General features: G+C 37.0%; 4 protein-coding genes across 4 annotated transcripts; 1 reads left to right on the top strand and 3 right to left on the bottom strand.

The window, feature by feature from the left end:
- Nucleotides 1-449: 449 nt before the first annotated feature.
- On the top strand, nt 450-3,278 carry LOC17880725 (serine/threonine-protein kinase D6PKL1). The gene is made up of 3 exons (XM_006283512.2): nt 450-706; nt 1,434-2,197; nt 2,299-3,278. Exons 2-3 carry the CDS (start codon nt 1,524-1,526, stop codon nt 3,140-3,142), a joined length of 1,518 nt encoding a protein of 505 aa, XP_006283574.1. The 5' UTR covers nt 450-706; nt 1,434-1,523; the 3' UTR covers nt 3,143-3,278.
- A 66-nt stretch (nt 3,279-3,344) lies between these two features.
- Nucleotides 3,345-6,087, bottom strand: LOC17879150. Its single transcript, XM_006283680.2, has 5 exons — nt 5,501-6,087; nt 4,809-4,894; nt 4,407-4,712; nt 4,073-4,156; nt 3,345-3,973 (listed from the first exon to the last, which is right to left on the bottom strand). Exons 1-5 carry the CDS (start codon nt 5,876-5,878, stop codon nt 3,496-3,498), a joined length of 1,332 nt encoding a protein of 443 aa, XP_006283742.1. The 5' UTR covers nt 5,879-6,087; the 3' UTR covers nt 3,345-3,495.
- A 594-nt stretch (nt 6,088-6,681) lies between these two features.
- Nucleotides 6,682-11,962, bottom strand: LOC17878270 (DNA ligase 1). Its single transcript, XM_006282385.2, has 12 exons — nt 11,849-11,962; nt 9,904-11,023; nt 9,769-9,802; nt 9,274-9,356; nt 9,122-9,181; nt 8,931-9,041; nt 8,667-8,747; nt 8,503-8,586; nt 7,802-8,312; nt 7,540-7,631; nt 7,290-7,320; nt 6,682-7,203 (listed from the first exon to the last, which is right to left on the bottom strand). The coding sequence occupies exons 2-12, from the start codon at nt 10,963-10,965 to the stop codon at nt 7,016-7,018; spliced, it is 2,337 nt and encodes a 778-aa protein (XP_006282447.1). The 5' UTR covers nt 10,966-11,023; nt 11,849-11,962; the 3' UTR covers nt 6,682-7,015.
- Nucleotides 11,963-13,147: 1,185 nt separating this feature from the next.
- On the bottom strand, nt 13,148-16,923 carry LOC17878450 (probable WRKY transcription factor 20). The gene is made up of 6 exons (XM_023777898.1): nt 16,510-16,923; nt 15,264-15,419; nt 14,535-15,045; nt 14,287-14,443; nt 14,047-14,202; nt 13,148-13,834 (listed from the first exon to the last, which is right to left on the bottom strand). The coding sequence occupies exons 1-6, from the start codon at nt 16,732-16,734 to the stop codon at nt 13,363-13,365; spliced, it is 1,677 nt and encodes a 558-aa protein (XP_023633666.1). The 5' UTR covers nt 16,735-16,923; the 3' UTR covers nt 13,148-13,362.
- Nucleotides 16,924-19,223: the final 2,300 nt, after the last annotated feature.

Raw genomic sequence — 19,223 nt, 5'->3', positions numbered from 1 at the left:
ATTTGGATATTCCAAAAATCCGATAAAGAGTAGAAGAGAAAAGAGATTCCTTTGCAAGGACCCGACCAAAAGATACATCTTTTAAAAGCAATGAGTTGATTAAAATTTACCATTCTTGCTTAATTGTAATTTGGGGACTATGAATAGTTATCAGTGATGTCGATTCAAACAAGAACAGAGAGTAACTACTAATTAATAAAATAATCAAATCTCAAAAACATTGAAAATAGTAGTATAGTACATCTCTCTATGCATGGAGATAAGATTTATTGTCATTGCAAATTACAAGGCATGAGGCATCCTTATCTATTTCTTTTTTGGTTAATCACAAAAGCTTTTTGTCTAATTTGTCTGTCTTCCAGTTGTGAGAATTGAGAAATACATGAAAATATAATAAAGAGAAATGAAAAAGCCCTAAAAAAAGTCGAAAACTTTTGCTTTGACCACCTCTCTCCTCATTTCATGGTTAGGTCCCAACTCTCTCATTTCTCACTCTCTGATTCATTTCATCTCTCTTTCTCTCTCTCTCTCTTCGTTTCCATGGAAGGAAGAAGGTGATGAGTTCATCAATCTCTCTCTTTTAGTCTTTTACTGATACATGATGATGAAAGTCATCTCCTTCCTTTTTTGGTATATCCCTTTTTCTTCTTTCTCTGTCTAACTCCTGAACTCTTAAGATCTTTCTCTCCCAAAGCTCTTCTTTAAGGTAACGATTTGTGTATATTTCTCCTCTTCATTATATATTTTTTTTGTTTCTGTGGGTCTGCCTACCTAGATCCAGAAGGGCTTTTCTTGATTGTTCTTACTTTTCTGAGATCTGTTTAAAAAGTCAGACTTTGCATGAAATCTGTGACTATGGGTTTTATGCTATCTTTTTGTTAATTGGAGAGTCAGAGAGTCTGAATTGTATTCCCTGATGTAGAAATGATGAATTAATTTTGAGTTAAGAGTTAGTATATGTTACTCAATTACTTGTCACTGAGATTTCAGCTCAAGATCCGTAACTTGTTTCTTTCGACCTTTTGCTTTCTATATGGAAACTACAATTTTCAATGATATTTCTTAATTTGATGTGGTTAACGCTTGATCTTCTGATTTCAACATCAATTCCTTAGTAATGATTGATTGAGCTATGACCTCAGCTCTGAGGTTATCTTCTTGTTTTAAAATAGCAACTTTTAGTGCTTTTTTGTTTATCTGCTCATCTCTGTGGTAAAGAATGTTTCTTGTTAGGGGGAACAAAGTAATAAGAGCTCTTGATTGCTGATTTTGCCATGATTTTAATTTATGTCATCTGTATCTGAATTGTTTTCAGGTTTTTTTTAACTCTATAAGTATTCCTTCTCGATATGAGATCCATTGCTACAACTGTTTTTGCTCTGGGAATTTTCTTTTAAGACTAAGTAACAGACGCTATGTTTTGCTCAATGCAGAGCTCAGGTCACTATCTGTCGGGAGCGGTGACAGCACTGATTACTGGAGTTAAGAGCAAATATTGGGTGTTAAGTAGATTGGTTCTGTTCATGGCCTCAAAGTCTGGTTCTGGAGTTCTCCCAGAAATTAATAAGCAAACCTCGGAAGCATCGTTTTCCAATTCCAGTCATAGTGTCTCAGTCAACACTTTGGCAGATCAAGTATCTTCTACTTTATCTTTTGCTCCAAGCAGTGACAGTAAAACTGGTGGAGAAGTTAAACTTAATGAGCAGTCTGATCCTGCTGAAAGCGGAAAGAGTAACACATATAGACCAAGCACAAGCAGTGACATCAGTGATGAGAGCACATGTAGTAGCTTAAGTAGCAACAACAAGCCTCACAAGGCGAATGATGTGAGATGGGAAGCCATACAAGCTGTCCGAACAAAACATGGTATTTTAGGTTTGAACCATTTTAGGCTCTTGAAGAGGTTAGGGTGTGGGGACATCGGAACTGTCCATCTTGCTGAGTTGCATGGAACAAGGTGTTATTTTGCAATGAAGGTTATGGACAAAGGGGCTTTGGCTAGTCGTAAAAAGCTTCTTAGAGCTCAGACCGAGAGGGAGATATTGCAATGTCTTGACCACCCTTTTCTCCCAACTTTGTATAGTCATTTTGAGACTGATAAGTTCTCATGTTTGGTTATGGAGTTCTGTCCTGGAGGTGACTTGCATACTCTTCGACAGAGACAGCCGGGGAAGCGATTCTCGGAACAAGCAGCAAAGTAGGAGTTATTTTTTGAACCAGAATCAATTTAGTGTTGTGCCCTAGATACCTCTTTTTGTGTTAAATCATTTTGGCTTTTTTTTTTTACTTTTCTTCCAGGTTTTATGTAGCAGAAGTACTTCTTGCGATGGAATATCTTCATATGCTTGGGATCATTTACCGTGATCTTAAGCCAGAGAATGTTCTTGTGAGAGAAGATGGACACGTTATGCTTTCTGACTTCGACCTTTCTTTGAGGTGTACTGTTAGCCCCACAGTGGTCAGATCAACTGCTCTCGTGTCTGAAGGGCAAAGGAACTCGGGTTATTGTGCCCAACCTGCTTGCATCCAACAGCCATCTTGCATTTCTGCTCCTACAACATGCTTTTCTCCGCGATTTTTCTCAAGTAAATCCAAGAAAGACAAGAAGATGAAAAATGAAACTGGAAACCAGGTTAGTCCGTTGCCTGAGCTCATTGCAGAGCCTACAAGCGCTCGTTCAATGTCATTTGTTGGCACACATGAGTACTTAGCCCCTGAGATCATCAAAGGTGAAGGGCATGGGAGTGCGGTTGATTGGTGGACTTTTGGAATCTTTCTGTACGAGCTATTGTTTGGTAAAACCCCGTTTAAAGGATCTGGAAATCGAGCAACACTCTTTAACGTTGTGGGTCAACCTCTTCGTTTCCCTGAATCTCCAGTTGTCAGTTTTGCTGCTAGGGATTTGATTAGGAGTCTGCTTGTGAAGGAACCTCAGCATAGATTAGCGTATAAGCGTGGTGCAACTGAGATGAAGCAACATCCTTTCTTCGAAGGAGTGAATTGGGCATTGGTTCGATGCGCTAGCCCACCAGAGATACCGAAACCGGTTGATCTTGAGAGTGCTCCTGCTACTCCAGCAGCAGCCACATCTACCAGTGTCAAGTCTGACCAGAGTAATTATCTGGAGTTTGATTTCTTTTGAGAACTTTCAGCAAGAAAACTGCCAATAGATTATCAAATTGTTCTCTGCAATCTGCAAATCCGTTTAGTATTTTGAAAATGTGATAACTCTTTAATTCTTTGTCAATGCCATTCATGGAAAATTCTGAATACTCTAAGCTTTTCTTTCATAATATGTGGAAAGTAAAAAAAAAAAGGAAAGCTATTAAAAAAAGCATGAGAAGTAGGAGCACAGAAATAACGTTGATACATATTATCAAACAGTTTTAACATGGATCGTCCTCTCGAACAGAAGGAGAAATGTAGTTTGAAAGCTGAAACAAGATCGCAATGTTTGATAAGAACATAATCATCTTAGGGCTACAATTATTTTCATTATAACTGTTTGTAGCAAGTATAAGCAACAGCCACAGAAGCAACAGCGCAAACAACAGCAAGGGCAGCATATGTATCTTCTCTCTCCCAGCTCTCTAGCCATGTTGGTATTCCACAAACCTTACGTGTGGAAGATCCTTTGTCACTATTAATTCGAAAGAAAGTCTTTTCTGCAACTTTTCTTCCCGGTGTAAGCTTCTCATTGTTGTTTTCACTTTCAAGTTGATTATCTTCTGATGCTTCCAGAGACAACATCAGAGTTGTGTCGTCTTGACAACATGAAGAGCTATTCCCATTTTGTTGACAACAACCATTAGGTTCTGCAGCTCGTGACTGGCAACAGGAAACATCAGCGCTGGGAAATGATGATTGCTGAGTCACTTTCACATTGCTCTTTATCGTATGGACTGAACCATTTAGCTGAAACCGCCCTTTTTGAGTTTTCTTCTGTTCTTCTTCTGATAGACCCATTTCACCCCTAAAAAAGCAGAGAACGATAATAAGTTACTCTACCTATTACCAAGTAATATGGAAACTGCGAGAAACTCAGCAGACCAAGAAACTATATATTTATTACCTCCATAGCCGGTCTACGATCTCGCCTTTGTTAATGTGCTGCTCCAAGAGAATAGGTACATCTTCTGGAGTCACATACCCATACCTAAACACAAGAATGATACTATCATTAATTCATAAACAGGGTATGATTGATTTGGGCATCGCAGAGAACTTCCATGTTCTATCCACATCTTAATTTTGAAGATAGCTATTAAAATATCACAACCTTTCAAGACCAAGACCTTTTAAAAATACATTCTTCATCTCCTTAATGAACAATTATTATAAAATCACATGAAAGAAAGAAGTATGTCACTTTAAACCAGTCAATAAATATGTATTTCCTTACGCACCAGTGTCCTGTGACTTCTCTGTTGATGTTTGATCTGTAGATGATAACATTTCCAGCGTATTTGTGACCACCAATGTGAGAGCATGGGCTAACTGACACTTTACCTTGAAGACCATGGAACTCAAGTTCTTCTCTAAATCTACTAACCAGCGACGGCCCACAAACCCCACAACGCCGGTCTCGGGATCCATGGGAACATACAAAGACATATGAGCCTTTTAGCAATCCAGGATTTCCAGGCAGCCATTCACCATCCTTCACAAGCACCTCTTCCACAAATGTTTCCACATCAAAATGAGTCAACCTTCTGCATTTTTGTTGAATTGAAACTGTCAAAAACAAGTTCCGACTGTTGAAAAAAAAGAGCAAAGAAATCTCCAACTAGCAGTACTATAACCATTACCTGTATCTTATCATATCAGGAAAGATAAGTACATCACCATTGGATGTCTCTGTCCCATCATGTCCCTCGCATATTGTGAGTCGAGTCTACAGAGCAATAGACGAATAAACAAACAAAACATGAGGCACAACGCTTAAAAGATCATAAGATGCCAGACTGTGAGCCTCATCATAAGAGTATCCAATGATAAACAATCAATTAAATCGATTAGAGACTCCATCTCCAATTAAGTTCACCACTGACATAGCACATGAAAAGAATAAAACCACTGTACATCAAAGCTCAAAAACGTAGTAGCGTGTTCTATGATCCCATCTTGAAGCACACAAGTTATTATGTTGTTACCTATAGAATCTTTATAAAAGTAGACACTTTACCCACTTTACCCTATCTGACCAAAACAGAAATGGCAAGAGTCACCAGGAAGGAGTTCTTATGAGTTATTAAGATCTTAAAACAGATACTTTAAGCAAAGCCAAAACAACAGAGAACAAGTAATTTTAGCTCGAGATTTGGGAGATAGAACCGGACCATAAAACTCTCAAAGTAAGAATCAAACTTACTGGAAAGAATCAGACCTAAATCCATGAGAATCAAGCAATAGAATTGGAATATGGGTTCAAGTCAACAGCAAACAAGCTGAATCAATCAGAAGAAGATGGAATCAGAAAATCGCAGATAAGAAAGCTGACCTCCTTTTTCATGCTACCCTTTCTGGCCGATACAGCGGCAGAGAGTAGCCTAGGCAATCGATCGAACTCAGCAGCCTCGATCCTAGCGGGCCAAACAGAGGGCTTTTTGTAACACAAGAAAACATGTCTCTCGTAAAACTGTACTGTTCCAGCGAGTTGCTCCGATCGGAAATCAGGACGAGCGAATCCGAAATCAGAGTCGTTAATGCTCTCTCCACCGCCTCCACCGAGCAAGCTATCGCTCTGAAAGCTACCGGAGCGAGAAGTGGGTTCGCCGAGAAAGGTGTCGAGGTAGTCGGACACAGTGACCGGAGACGAGGCCGAAGATGGATTGCTGGTAAATGATAAAGGGTCCTCTCTATCTCTTCCACTTCCCATTTGAAACCCGACCCGAAGTTGGAAAGTTTATAGATCGTAACTGAAACTATGGAGAGGGGACTGAGAGAGAGAGAGAGAAGAAGAAGAAGAAGAAGGGAGAAGAAGAAGTGAAAGTTTCAGTGCCTTCTACTGAGAGGTCTCTCAAGTATATTCCGTTACTCTAACTCCGGTTTAGTTCTTAACCGATTTCTATTTTGCAATCGGACCGGTACTTTCGCCTTTGTGCATTACGCTATTTCTCGAATCAAATAACCAGTTACGTCATCAAAGAAGATTTTATTCAGATTTGGAAATTGCAATGTAAAGGACATTGGCCTATATCTCTCATTGACACACATGAGATATTTTATTCCAGAATTGAAATAGACAACATACATTAGTTACCCTAAATGTATTTAATCTAACATTTGTGCTTCAGATGTTTTAAGTTTAACTGATTTGTTGTGTAATCAGCCAGGTTTGGTAAGCGTGGACAAGTGTTGCACTGCACGACATGTCTATTTAAAAAAAACTCTGAATGTAACAATAGCAGTTTGGAACGTGTTTTTGTGTTGTCCCATAAAGGGGATGTAAAAGAAGAGCAGATTCTGGCCTGAAGATTTTAGTCCTGTAATAACAGATTCTCTTCACCAATGTTACCCTACGTTGTCTGTGACTGTGCTGATAGTGTTACCAACTCCTGCGTTTCTCAGATTGATTTCACTTGGTAGATTGCAGATATGTTAAGAGGCAGACCAAGGATACATAATCAGCATAAGATCCTTCTGTAATACTCAATATATTATATTCCAAGTCGAAAGGGATATCAAGAGAATCATATTATTCATTTATTACCATTAACCTCCTTCAAACCAGAAGACAGAAACTAAAGATAACCTTAACAATGTCTTCAAAAGAGAGCCTCACAAATCAAAAGACAATCCAAGGAGGCTTTTATGTTAAATGCTATAGACATACAAGCAACCTATCCTTTGGCTATGCAGCTTCTTCCTCTTGTCTCTACCAAAAGTAAAGCTGCTTTGCGCAGTTCAGACTCCAACAACAAAAGATTACATCCACAGATTTAACTTACACATTTGCCAGATGACTACTATGTGCGAGAAGAGATCAATATGTGCGATGTGATCAGACATGAGTTTAGTCTTTCCCCTCCTCACCACCACCAGACCCTCCCACTTTCTTCTTCGCTGCATCCTCTTCTTTCTTCTCCTCCTCCTCATCTTCCTCCTCTTCCTCAGCCTCTTCTGCTAATTTGGTGAGCTCCTCTTGGATAATCAGCTTTATAGATGACTTTCTTGGGGTGAGATCTTCTTTGAACTCCTTAGCTGAAAGATGGGCGGACCAATGTGTTTAACATATATAACCAGAAACCACTGAATAAACAAATAACTGAAAACTAATCTGTACATACCAAGTTCTTTGAGGATGTCTGTGAACGTAGCCTGCAGAAGAACAACAATGCTCTTGTCAGGTTATCTAGGTATACAAGACGATTCACAGTTTGAATAGATATTGCACAACAAACTTCATATCAGCTTTCAGAAAACGCAGGTATTTTTCATGCAACCAATAAGTTCATTCGGCAGAGTCGAAGTTTGTTTTATTCCACAAAGTCCAAGTAGTTAAGTGTATCGCATATTAAAGGTTGAGGAATTACTCACTGTACTAAAGTCCACTCTTTTCAAGATCTCTACAATTGCATTTTTGAGCACTTTATCGCTAGGCTTGTCTTTCCCTTTTCCAGCCCTTTTTACTTTTAGCATATACACAAAAACAGATAATCATAGTGTCAGAAAACATTAGTGGCTGCATATAGGGTAGCTTCAACAAATGAAGTCGTCAGGGAATAAGATTTTCTAATGCATCTGACAAACCAAAGCGACCATCTAACTGTAAGATAAAGAACCAAGATAATGATCAAACCTGGCTTCTCTTTTGATGCAGACTTTGAAGGAGCAGGGGAGGCCTTGGTAAGTTTCTCAGACTTCTTCCTCTTAGAGGACGGCTTTGGACTTGTATCACTATCATCATCAGTCTTCTTTCGTTTTGCTGATGATCGCTTCTGTGTAACTTTCTCTGGTGGGCTGATTTTTGCAGCGACAGCCACTTTCTTGTTTCTAGCTCTGCCTGCTGATTCTTTCTTTCCAGCTGACAATCTAGAACCACGTTTCTTCTTTGCAGTTTCTTCTTCAGAATGCTCCTCAGATTCATCTTTCTCCTCGCTTTCAGAAGGTTGAGGTGCCTCATCCTCAGATTTATCAGGAATGCCATTTTCCTTCTCCCCCTCTTTATTCTCTTCATCCTCTGCTGCCTTCTCCTCTTTCTCTTGCTTTTCTTGTTCTTCTTCTTCCTCTTTCTCCTCTTCAGATTCATCATCAGAATGAGATAAACTCTTTTTGACATCCTTTGTTGCTTCTTCAGACTTTTTTTGGCTCTGCGAGAAAGAGCAAATAATATAATCAGATTTAGGTAATTGCCAAGAGACATGGACCAGTGATGGACAGATTCTCATAAGCTACAGTGAGGCAGTGAGGCACAGATTCTCATAAGCTACAGTGAGGCATAATCTACAGATTCTCATAAGAAAATAAATAAGCCACGAGCTCTAAGCTATCCACTGATACCTTTGCTGATCGCTTGGAGGATGAACTCCCAGCTGCAGGTGAACTTTGCTTCGGAGTTCTCTTGCGTTTTGCTCCCTTACTTGACTGTTTCAACAGAATGGTTTAAGAAAACATAAGATGTACAATAATTATTAAATCAAACAACGCTTTTAACACCAAATTACCTTATCTTTCTCAGAAACAGATACGTCGCCCGTCGCATGGGGTTTCTCCAAAAAGTCAATCAGTTTTGTAATAATATCCTCCTGTGTTCAAAAACATGCAAAAGTAAGTTGCCGTATTGGATTAAATGTGGAAATGAATGAACATAAATTTCTCGTAACCAGAAATGACTGATCAAGCAGGCAGCTCAACAAGAGAGATATTTGTTATACATGAAGAAAAAAAATCTGAAGAACAACAGCTTAGCAATTAATAACCATAATGACCTTCTTTATTGTAGTCTTGGTAAAATGTATGTCCAACACATCACAAAACTCCAACAATTTTTCTTTGACGTATTTTTCAAGCTTTTCTTTTACTTTCTCTTTTGCCTTCTTCTGCAAATAACAAAGAGTCCCACAATTATATACAAAGCAAAGGCTTATGTAAAAAAATCTTCATGTGTGATGTTACACACCTCATTTCCATGCCAAACGAAACCAGAGAACCCCAATATGTTTGTCTTGATCTGGGCAGCCTGTTATAGTAAGAAGAATGAGACATACAAACATGATTTACAATTTTAAAATTATAACTATTTGATGTAAAAGGGTCTACAGAGACGCTCACCTTCCCTCTCCTCCCACCAAATAGAATTCCGTGCAGCAGCTTCAAAGTTTCATCAGACTTCTTCCTTGATACCTTGTTAGCAACTACAGAGAAACAACATTCAAGTTATTTATTTCGTTTCAACTGCAAAATAGGTGCAAAAAATGAAACCATAAAGGTAACTTTTATGTTAGTCATGATTATTAGATTTTGGTTTCCAAGAAATCTTGCTTCTGAGCCAGCTGGAATAGCTAAATGCCAAGGGAAACATTTCAATGAAGATTCACATAACTAGAACAGAAAAGTGTATAGATCAAAGAATCAACAGAGTATAAATGCAATTTCAAAAATGGCAGTACCCAGCACTTAATTTTCCAGTAATAAATGAACGTGTAGGTCATGCATGCACATTAGGAAATAATTAGGCCTCAAACTGAAGACTAAATAAGCTAACCGAAAACTCCGTACAAGTTTAATTCACAGATAGAATACATAGTAATTAGAACATGAACATACCATTGGGAATATCTTTGAGATATGCACCTTGCCCCTGCCATATCCAAAATATAATCAAGTCAGTAATATCCAAAAGATAATGATGAACACATCTAGCACTGAAGTTGTACAAAACTCAGGAAAGTATTAGCAAACCTTTTCAATACGGAATTCTTTCGAGGAATCTCTATCAATCAATGCAACAAGCCTTTCAACAGATTTCCGCTCACGCACAGGTCGATCGGAAAAAGGAGTCCTAGGCTCTGCATCTTTTTTTTCTTCCTCTTTTTTTGTCTTCTCGCGAGCCTTTTCTGCAGAACTCTTTCCTTTCCCACGCTTTTTAGAACCCTTGCTCTCTTCTTTTTCATCTTTATTATCATCACCACTCTCAGCTTTTTCTTCCTTATCATCATTTCTCTCCTCTTTCTCATCTTCCTTCTCATGTTTGCTCTCCACTTTTTCATTCTCGTTCTCATCCTCACCCCCTTGTTTTTCATCTTCAACCTTTGCCTCATCCACCTGAGGCATTGCCGCCTCAACTTCCTCTTTTTTCTTTTCTTCCTTTTCTTTCCCTGCTCCAACCAACTCCTCCTCATTCTCCACTTTTTCAACATTTTCTGTCACTTTGTCTTCACCTACCAGTTTCTCTTCCTCTTTGATGTCTCCTGTATTCCCAACTTTCGTTCCATTTGCCTTTTCACTTTCATGTTTTATGTCCCCCTCTGATTCTTTCCCAGCTTTCTTATGGTCTGCTTCAGTACTACTCGTCTCTTTGATGTCTTGCTTTTCACCATATTTGGCATTGTTATTGTCTTTAGGTTCCACATTCTTCATTACAGTATCTGCCACTGAAACACCATCATCAGTTTGCTCTTTCTTTCCATCAGCAACTTCGTCCATGTTGGTAGCCCCTACTTGTCCCGCATCATTTGTGACCTTAACATCTTCGTCCACTTTTTCAGTCTCAGCGTTGTCTTCATTTCTCTTACCCTCTGACTCTTTATCTTCCGTCCCAGATTTTTCATCATCTTTCTTTGTCTCAGCATCTATCTCCATTTTCTCAGGTTCAGCCATATCCTCCTCTTTCGAAAGTTCTTGTGTTTTCTTACCTCCAGCATTCTCCTCCTCCTTTTTTCCAGCCATAGCATCTGATGGCTTTTCAAGAGAACAAGTCTTGTTTGCAGTTGGCTCAACGGTTGCCTGTGTATCTTCCCCCATATTAAAGACCAGTTCAGTAGATCCTTCCACTAAAAACACTTCTTGATGTAATCAAAGGCTGTTCATAAGAAATCAGTTCAGAGGATTATATTGCTGCAACAGCAGAAATTTAGGTTCTCAATCAAGAAACTTAACATCTGCAGAACTGAAACCAAACCCAAAGAGTAGCAAAAAAGGAATTCAACCTAATAAATGTGAATCGCATTGACTTCAAACTGGCATATATGCAAAAAGAACTGACTCCATCAAAACAAAATCCAAATCTTAGGCGGTCAACAATAAGAGAAATTTAATTTAGATCTCATTCTGATCGATAATTATCTGTTATACTCACTTTAGATCTTAAACAAGAAGAATTAAATGGAAAATCTGATTGGAGGATTCCAGATTTTGCAAGAGTTTAGAAATCAAATCATTAAGAAACCAAATCTCAAATCTCAAAGGTTCATCATTTATCCTCACTTCCCATACATTCTGGAGAAACAAAGATCCAGATGAATAAATGAAACCAAAAACCACGCTATAACTGTGAGAACCCTCCTAAGCTTACACCACACAGATTCAGACAAAACACAAACCCATGTTTTTAACTTGAATCTCTCGAAATTTAAGTCAATCAACGTCAAATTCATGCACTTGTCCGATAACTTAATAGCACCAGATGGTAAAAAGACATCAAATTCTCAAAACATCGAAATTCACAGATAAAAGAAGCGCATGAGAAACCCTAACTTCTCATCGCAACTTTGACAAACGAACACAAAGAACACCAAACCAAAAAAGAGCATGCGAATTCTAAACCAAAGCTATAAACACAAAGTTCACGAAGATCTCAGCAGAGTTATCAACAGGGTTCGTAAAGCAGAAGACTTTGGAATCTCACCTCAGTATCACAACCCTCGGCACTGACTTCTTTTTTTCTCCTCCTCTGCTTACTTCTTCTTTTTTTCTTATGGAAACAGAAAAAAAATAGCTTTTGTTTTTCTTTTTAGGAGAGAGAAATTCGAAGGATTCGGACGCAAAACCGGATTTTAAATACAATTAATGCCACGTCAGATATGAGATGAATCACCACGGTCCAAGTTCATTGTCCGAAGAGACACCATCAACGGTCTAGATTTTATGTTTGATGCGTCTCGTGGATCGATGACGCTAGAATTTTTAAGCTACGTCCGGGTCCGAACCAGGTACCGAGCCAAGACCTTATAGGTATTATTAATTAAGGATTTCAATTTGGATCAAAAGCTTACACATTCCAGTGTTTTTAATCTATATTTTTATTTAAATTTGTACAGTTTTTCATTTTCAATATAAAAAATTAAAAACTGATTGAATAAAAAAAAATTTCAGTAAGTTTTCTATGATACGGTAATTTTATAAATAAAATGGTCATATAATAGCTGATAAAACATTATCACATAATAATTGAGATAAAGGTTTTAAATTAATGCTACTTTTTTCTAACTTTCTTTTAGTATGCTAAATTAATACGATTGACCAAATTATTAAAACAAAACCCTTGGTAACATATGTTATATGTGGCCATTTGTAATTATTTTGGTAATAGCTCTGATTTGCTAGTAGAGAAGAAGATTTGATTTAAGTTTTTGTGAATTTTAAAGATAATCGTTAATTTCATAGAGGGAAATTTGTTTTCCTTATACTTACGATTTAGAAGAATGTGATATTTAGCCTCTAACAACAAAAAATATGACTCTAAATATGAATAATAAACTTCAATTTACATCTAAGAAACTGGATATCCACATTAAAAAAAAGTAAACATATCAACCTTTTTACTCATGATGTAAATACAACTTCTTAATGATGACAAAAATTGTAATTGTCAATCTACTTCCTGCGCAAATCTCTAAGTTGGTAAATCACCTAGTGGTCGTATTTATAAGTCACTTTTATGTGTTTTTGACAAATGTAGAATTATAAATTGTGAAATTATGATTGAAGAACGGGCAACAGTTGTCTTTGTCTGCTTGAGGACCACGCAGCTTAATGACAGTCGCAGACATGATAGGTAGCTTTTGTCCATAAGAACGAGAGAACTAGATATGCCAAAATGTGAAGGATTATGACTTTGTTCAACCTGGATTAAAAAAACACAACAGCTTGAATTGTCTGGAACTGAGTTTCTTCCATGGAACTTATCAAATTACGGACAAATAGATAGTTTGTAGTAATACTGCTGTTTTTTTGATTAAATAAAAACATTTGCATCTTGTAGTGTATATTTTTTTACAACACAATGTTGGAACTCAATACAGGTGACAAAAACAAATATATATATATGGCGGAGGTAGTTTGAATCAAGATCGGCTCTCTGTTGAGATATAGGAATTTATATATTCCTAACCTAAGAAGAATCCCATACATGCTATTGCTTTACGGACCTGATTGTATTCTCCCTATGTTGGGGGGATATGGGTAAGATGAATGGTTCAAGGACGAGATGTCACCATTTTGAGTCTCGTTCTTAGTTTCTCTCGGGCCATACTGATTCATGCCGCTATTTAAGCTGGCATAGTAGGATGGCATGGGACTAGCGTGAACAAACCTGAAATTGACTCCATTTGGGTGGCTTTGGTTGACAAGTTGTTGATTCTGATGCTGATGCTCGTTGGAAGTGTGGTTAGGTCCATCAGATGAGATTCCAACACCAAGATTGAGGCTGATGGTGTCTGTTTCATCTGGTCTAAACCTAGGCTGGATGTCATGATTGCTGCTAGACTTTGAAGTGGGAACATCGTGATTGTGTTTGCCTTCATATGTTGTTATTACAGCTTTTGGATCATGTGATGCCCTCTCCACATGTTTTCTCACTGGGCACCCAGCAGCTGTGCATTTGTAATAGCTCCTACAAAAGGTCGAGGCACATCATAAAACATATATCTCCATTACACACATGTTGAGGTCACTAATATTTCATATTCCAAACCCAATACCCAAAAGAACCAATGCACAAAGCAAATAACTAGCTACCATCTTGAGCTGCAACTTATGCTTGTGTCCAGCATAATAAGAGATTTGTTGGGGGATATTTTGTAGAAGTTTAGTGGTTGTACAAACCTGGGATTTGGGTTTCCCCTTACGACTTTCTGCCCATATTTACGCCACCTATAACCATCATCCAGTATGTCAACCTCACTCAGAGTTTGAACAACAACCCGAGGCTCTCGGATGGGTTTCACAAGTGGAGTTATTTCCATCACCCCATCCATCCTCCTGCATAAAGTTACAAGAAAGTTACTATCATGTCAAATCACAGATTCAAAGCAATCACCTGAATCGTTTGTTAAAATCCAATACCTCCGTTTTGAGAATGGATCATCATCTTCTGGGTCATCTTTATTCTTATTTGACGCTGCAGCCTCTCCACCATCATCAGTTGTTGTGGTGTGAGGTATTTCAGGGTTACCAGCTTGCTCATTGGGGTGAGACACGTTGTAGACCCCAGATCCCTTCTCTGTATGCAGACATAAAGGGTAGAAGGAACAAGTTATAGATATTGTCAAGAGAGCAAGTGCAATTCTGACTCAAGTTTTAGATTTGGTTACCATCTCGACCAGTTGAAGAAGGATACTTGTCTAGCCTTTCTTCTTGTGCAGCCATACCAAGACCACCAGAGTTTCGGCGACCAGGTTGAGGTTTAGGATGATCATGTGTACCCTTGTATATAATATCAGTGATCTGCCCATCATGAGATCTTTCAAATAACTTTTTCACTTCACAATTAGGATGTGTACACTTATAATAACTCCGGGGAAATTCACTCCCTTTGACATGCTTTTGACCATATTTTCTCCAGTTATAACCATCATCAGCCAAGATCGATGGCGTGCTTCCTCGGGAGTCATTCTGGGAAGTCTGGATTGATTCATCTTGATCCGATCCAGCCAGAATATCTGAGCTCGTTGATGTCATCTGACGAGGAGGAGTTGGCCGGCTTAACTCACTTGAGGAACCTGCAGCATCACTGATCGAAGAAGGTGAGTGTGAGGATCCATGGCCCTGGCCTTGAAATTGTAAAGGTGGCTCACTTCTATGCTTGCCAACTTCTGCGTAAACCTTGAAATCAATAAAGATGTTTAGACAAAGTCATCACCCAATATACAAAACAAAAAATAGGAACTGTAAGCTTTTGGATACAAGGCTCCTTATGAAACGAATTTAAGACTGGCATGCTATTATAAGTATGCAAAAGGAGAAAAAATTAACATGTTGTCCACTCTTTGAACAGTACATTACATGCTAGGCATAAAAAACAGCATTGTTTTGGACAGTACCATATTGGATGCAGGAGGTCTGAACTCAAACTCACTGGACTTCTGCTCAGTAAAGGTGTTCTGATGGAACGCTCTGCCTGTATAAGAACTTGGGCTAGCAGAAATGTGCACTGGTCGAGGCTTGAACAAAGAACCAGTAGTAGGAGAAGGTTCTGGCTGAAAGTTAAAAGAAAGTTGGCATAGTATCAATGGCATGAATTAAACATAATACATATCAAACAAAGTAAAACCTGAACCTGATCTATTAATAAACAGGCTGTTTTAAAAAAGACCAGTCTTCTAGAACCAAAAAAAAAAAAAAAAAGACAATTTATTGCTCAATCAAGGAATAAAAAGGTGTAACTAAGAGCATAGCATAAAACCTATTATTCGTCACTTTGATATCTGAACATAAAGTTAAGCTAAACCCACAAAAACGATTACTCTATAGCTCTCAAATGTTGAACATTCAGAGTAAAGTACTTTTTCTCACCAACATAATCATTAAGCAAATGGAATTCCTAGACAGCTAGCAAAACCCCAATTTACAAAGAAAGTTAAAAAAAGGGAAGAGCATCACTAACACAAGCAAGATGGACAGTATGAAGAAGAAACGACAAAGAGGAAGAAGATATATATAAACAATCCAGCAGCAATAGAACAATATTTTTTTTTAATTTTAAAAAGAGTTTATTCCAGAGAACAATCTGAACGGACACAAATGCAAACCAATGCAGAATATAGTAACAAGAAGAATAAGAATCTGAGCCAAAGTCCCTACAACGTAAGCAAAGTTATCATAGTTTTAAAATCAGTTGTAAGGGATTAAGAAACAAAAATGGAAACTCAAGTCCAATGTATTTCCTTGTGAGCAAGCAGAAAGCATCTAGGCCAAATTATAGGACCCAATTTAAGTAAATCCCAGAAAATTCCCCACTACGGAACACTACAAGTATCGTTGCTCCACCAATTCAACTTCAACTTCAACATGAACAGTAATCCGAATCAGAGTTGAAGCAACCAGAAACCGAACAAGTGGGACAAAAATGTCAAATCGTTTACGATTGAATCCAATTCCAAACCAAGTTGCAACATGGCACAATCCAATTTAACGAACAAAAAAAAATGAAATCAATTTAGGTCTTAGAAATGAAATCAGAAAACCTAATTTCTCAAATCGACACCACAAATGAGAAAGAAGAAGCTCTGATATGTACCACATTAGAAGAAGAAGAAGAAGAAGAGAGCAGAGTAGTAGGTGATGTACCTTGATATTGGAGATGAAAACAGGAGATTCCAAAAACGAAGTGGGACTCAACCCAGGAGGAATCGTGATGTCAGCATTCGACCTCGAGATCGGAAGCATCGCCGGTGACATCAGCTTGTACCTCGCACCTCCTCCTCCGCCAGATGAATCGTGCCTTGCCGTGAGATCTCCCGCCGCAGAACTATCGACTTGAAACTCCTTCCGGCCATTAGCTTGAGGGTTCATTTCAGAGGGATTTCCCAAAAGGTGGAAGAATGAAGCAAGTAAAGGGATAGGGGAAGGAGAAGAAGCTCTCTCACAGCTATGGCGTATTGAGAGCTTTATTAGCTCTCTGTGTATCTCTGCTGCGTCTGTGAAGATTATTATCAGTGAAAGAAGAAAGAAATTGACTTCACACCACTCTCTCAATTTCTTTTGTTTTTCCCCTTTCTTCTTTATTTTATTTATTTTTTTATTTTGCCTTTTAGTATTTTTGGTTTGATCAATTTGTAAAAGCAACAACAAGAAACGTTAAAAGTTGACAAAAACAAAAGGAAAACAAGAAGCAACAAACAAACCTTTGCTTAAATATACTTTTGATAAATCAATTTTGTTTTTAACAAATTTTATTCTCATATAGGAGGAGTAAGAAGACGTTTGTCAAAATTTGAAGAAAACCAGAAAAGTGTAAGAGAAACATAGGAATTTTATCCAAATGAGAGAGACATAAAAACAAAGGTTTACTTTTGTCTATTCAAATATGTATATAGATTAGCGTAATGAGATTGTTTGTAGAGAGCTGTCGGAACCAGAAGAAAAGATCCTAAGTAGCTATTTAGAGAGTGCATTGTTGTGTATATCGATTGAATCTATGTATCAGCCTTACTTGCGTTTTTCAGTCAGAAGCGAGCATTGGTTTGCAAGGCTCAGGGAGGGTATTGTAAATCGTATCATCAACTATCAACATCCCATGGTTATCAATTATCATGTGTGTGTGAAGGTTGGGGCCGTTCTATAGATTTTTTGTTTTTTGTTTTTGGTTATCGTTGGATTAAATGGGCCTAGGTCCTTTAAGTCAAATTATATGGGCCATAAGTTCTATTACTTTACTAAATCAATAATGTGGGGGGGGGGGAGGGGAATTTTATAAATCGAAATACTGTACTGTATATAAAATATATTATTAAAAATTTTAAACTACATATTGTTGGTTTTATCAAGTTGTGGGGTAAGTGGTTGTGTTCTAATTGCGTGGATAACAGTTAGGATTTATAATGGTGACATTCTGTATCCAAGTTGGTCCACCTCTCTATATCTTGTTATAGAATTTTTCAAATATATATATTCATATGAAAATTTCATGTTTCTTCGGTTGTAAAATTCTCAAGAATGCGTAAAAAAAAAAAGATAAGAAGAAACAAACTAACTAAAAACAGAAATTATATGTGCTATGGTGTACCTCACCTCCCATCACTCCTCATTCAGTGTCCTTTCTGAATTAAAAGTTTCAAACTATGAACTTGTTTGTCTCTAGGCTCTAGCCATTTCATTTTTTAAAACGTTTTTGACAGAATAAAAAACTTTATATCATGATTATTTGAAAATATGTGATGTATTAAGTTTTTAGAGTTGCAAAATCACTCGTATTTTGTTTTTATTACGTTCTTACATATTATTTTTATTTTGTTTTTAATCCGTTCTTACATATTATCTTTAATCTATAAGAAAAAAATTAAGAAAAAATAGACATTTATTTATTTTATTTTGGTAAATTAAATAAATAAATAAAATTATACAATAATCTAGAAAGGGAGAAAGATTGCATAGAAAAATTCAAAGTTATAAAAAAGGTGTTTGTCCCCTTCGCATAACCACACTATCATTATAATTTTTATCAAACATTTGACCAAGAAAAGGTGTTTTCGGTTTCTACTTTCAATATGTATTTTTAAGTTTGGTGGTTGATAATGTACTTCGGATTTTTCTAATTACTTCTACTTTATTTCCAGCATTTGGATTTTGAATTTATTTAAGTTCACGAGGTATGGTTGTGTGATCTTTCTTTCTACTCGAGTGCTAAATAAAGGGAAGGGCTTTTTTTTTTTTTTGAACAAAGAAAGTGCGAGGTAAAGATGAAAAGGACTTTGAAAAGGGAAGGGCTTTTTAGGAGTGAATTCTACCTCTTCAATCTAAAGAAAGTGCTTCAAAATCTCCTTCTTTACATTATATGCATATGTTTGATAGATTAGTTAAGATTTTGGCTTATGGTTAGTTGCTTATACAAATGTATTAAGAGATGATGAACTTGGAAAAATAAGTATTACCTTCTTGGAGGGGAAATTACTACTTACTAGGAACAAATTACCTATATACAGTAAAACCTCTATAAATTAATACTCGATAAATTAATAATCTCTATAAATTAATAAATTTCTCCGGTCCCAAGTTGGGACAAGTGTAATTTTATACATATTTCGATATAATAATAAGATAATAATTTTTTAGAAAATCCTTTGTAAATATATGGTCCCATCAATATTATAAATTAATAATTAGGTAAAATTTTCAAAATAAATGTATATATAGACACATTAGTTTTTGTTAGATTTTATTTTTAATATTTTACTATATGAAAAATAGTTAGCATTCTCTTTTAATACATAATTATTATTATTTTATTTATAATTGAATATATAAAATACTAGTTATCATGATTAAATCTTATTTCTAAATAT

This window comes from Capsella rubella, unplaced genomic scaffold (genome assembly GCF_000375325.1).
Source record: "Capsella rubella cultivar Monte Gargano unplaced genomic scaffold, Caprub1_0 scaffold_7, whole genome shotgun sequence".
Lineage (NCBI taxonomy): Eukaryota > Viridiplantae > Streptophyta > Magnoliopsida > Brassicales > Brassicaceae > Capsella > Capsella rubella.
This window is presented reverse-complemented; position numbering and strand designations above follow the sequence as displayed.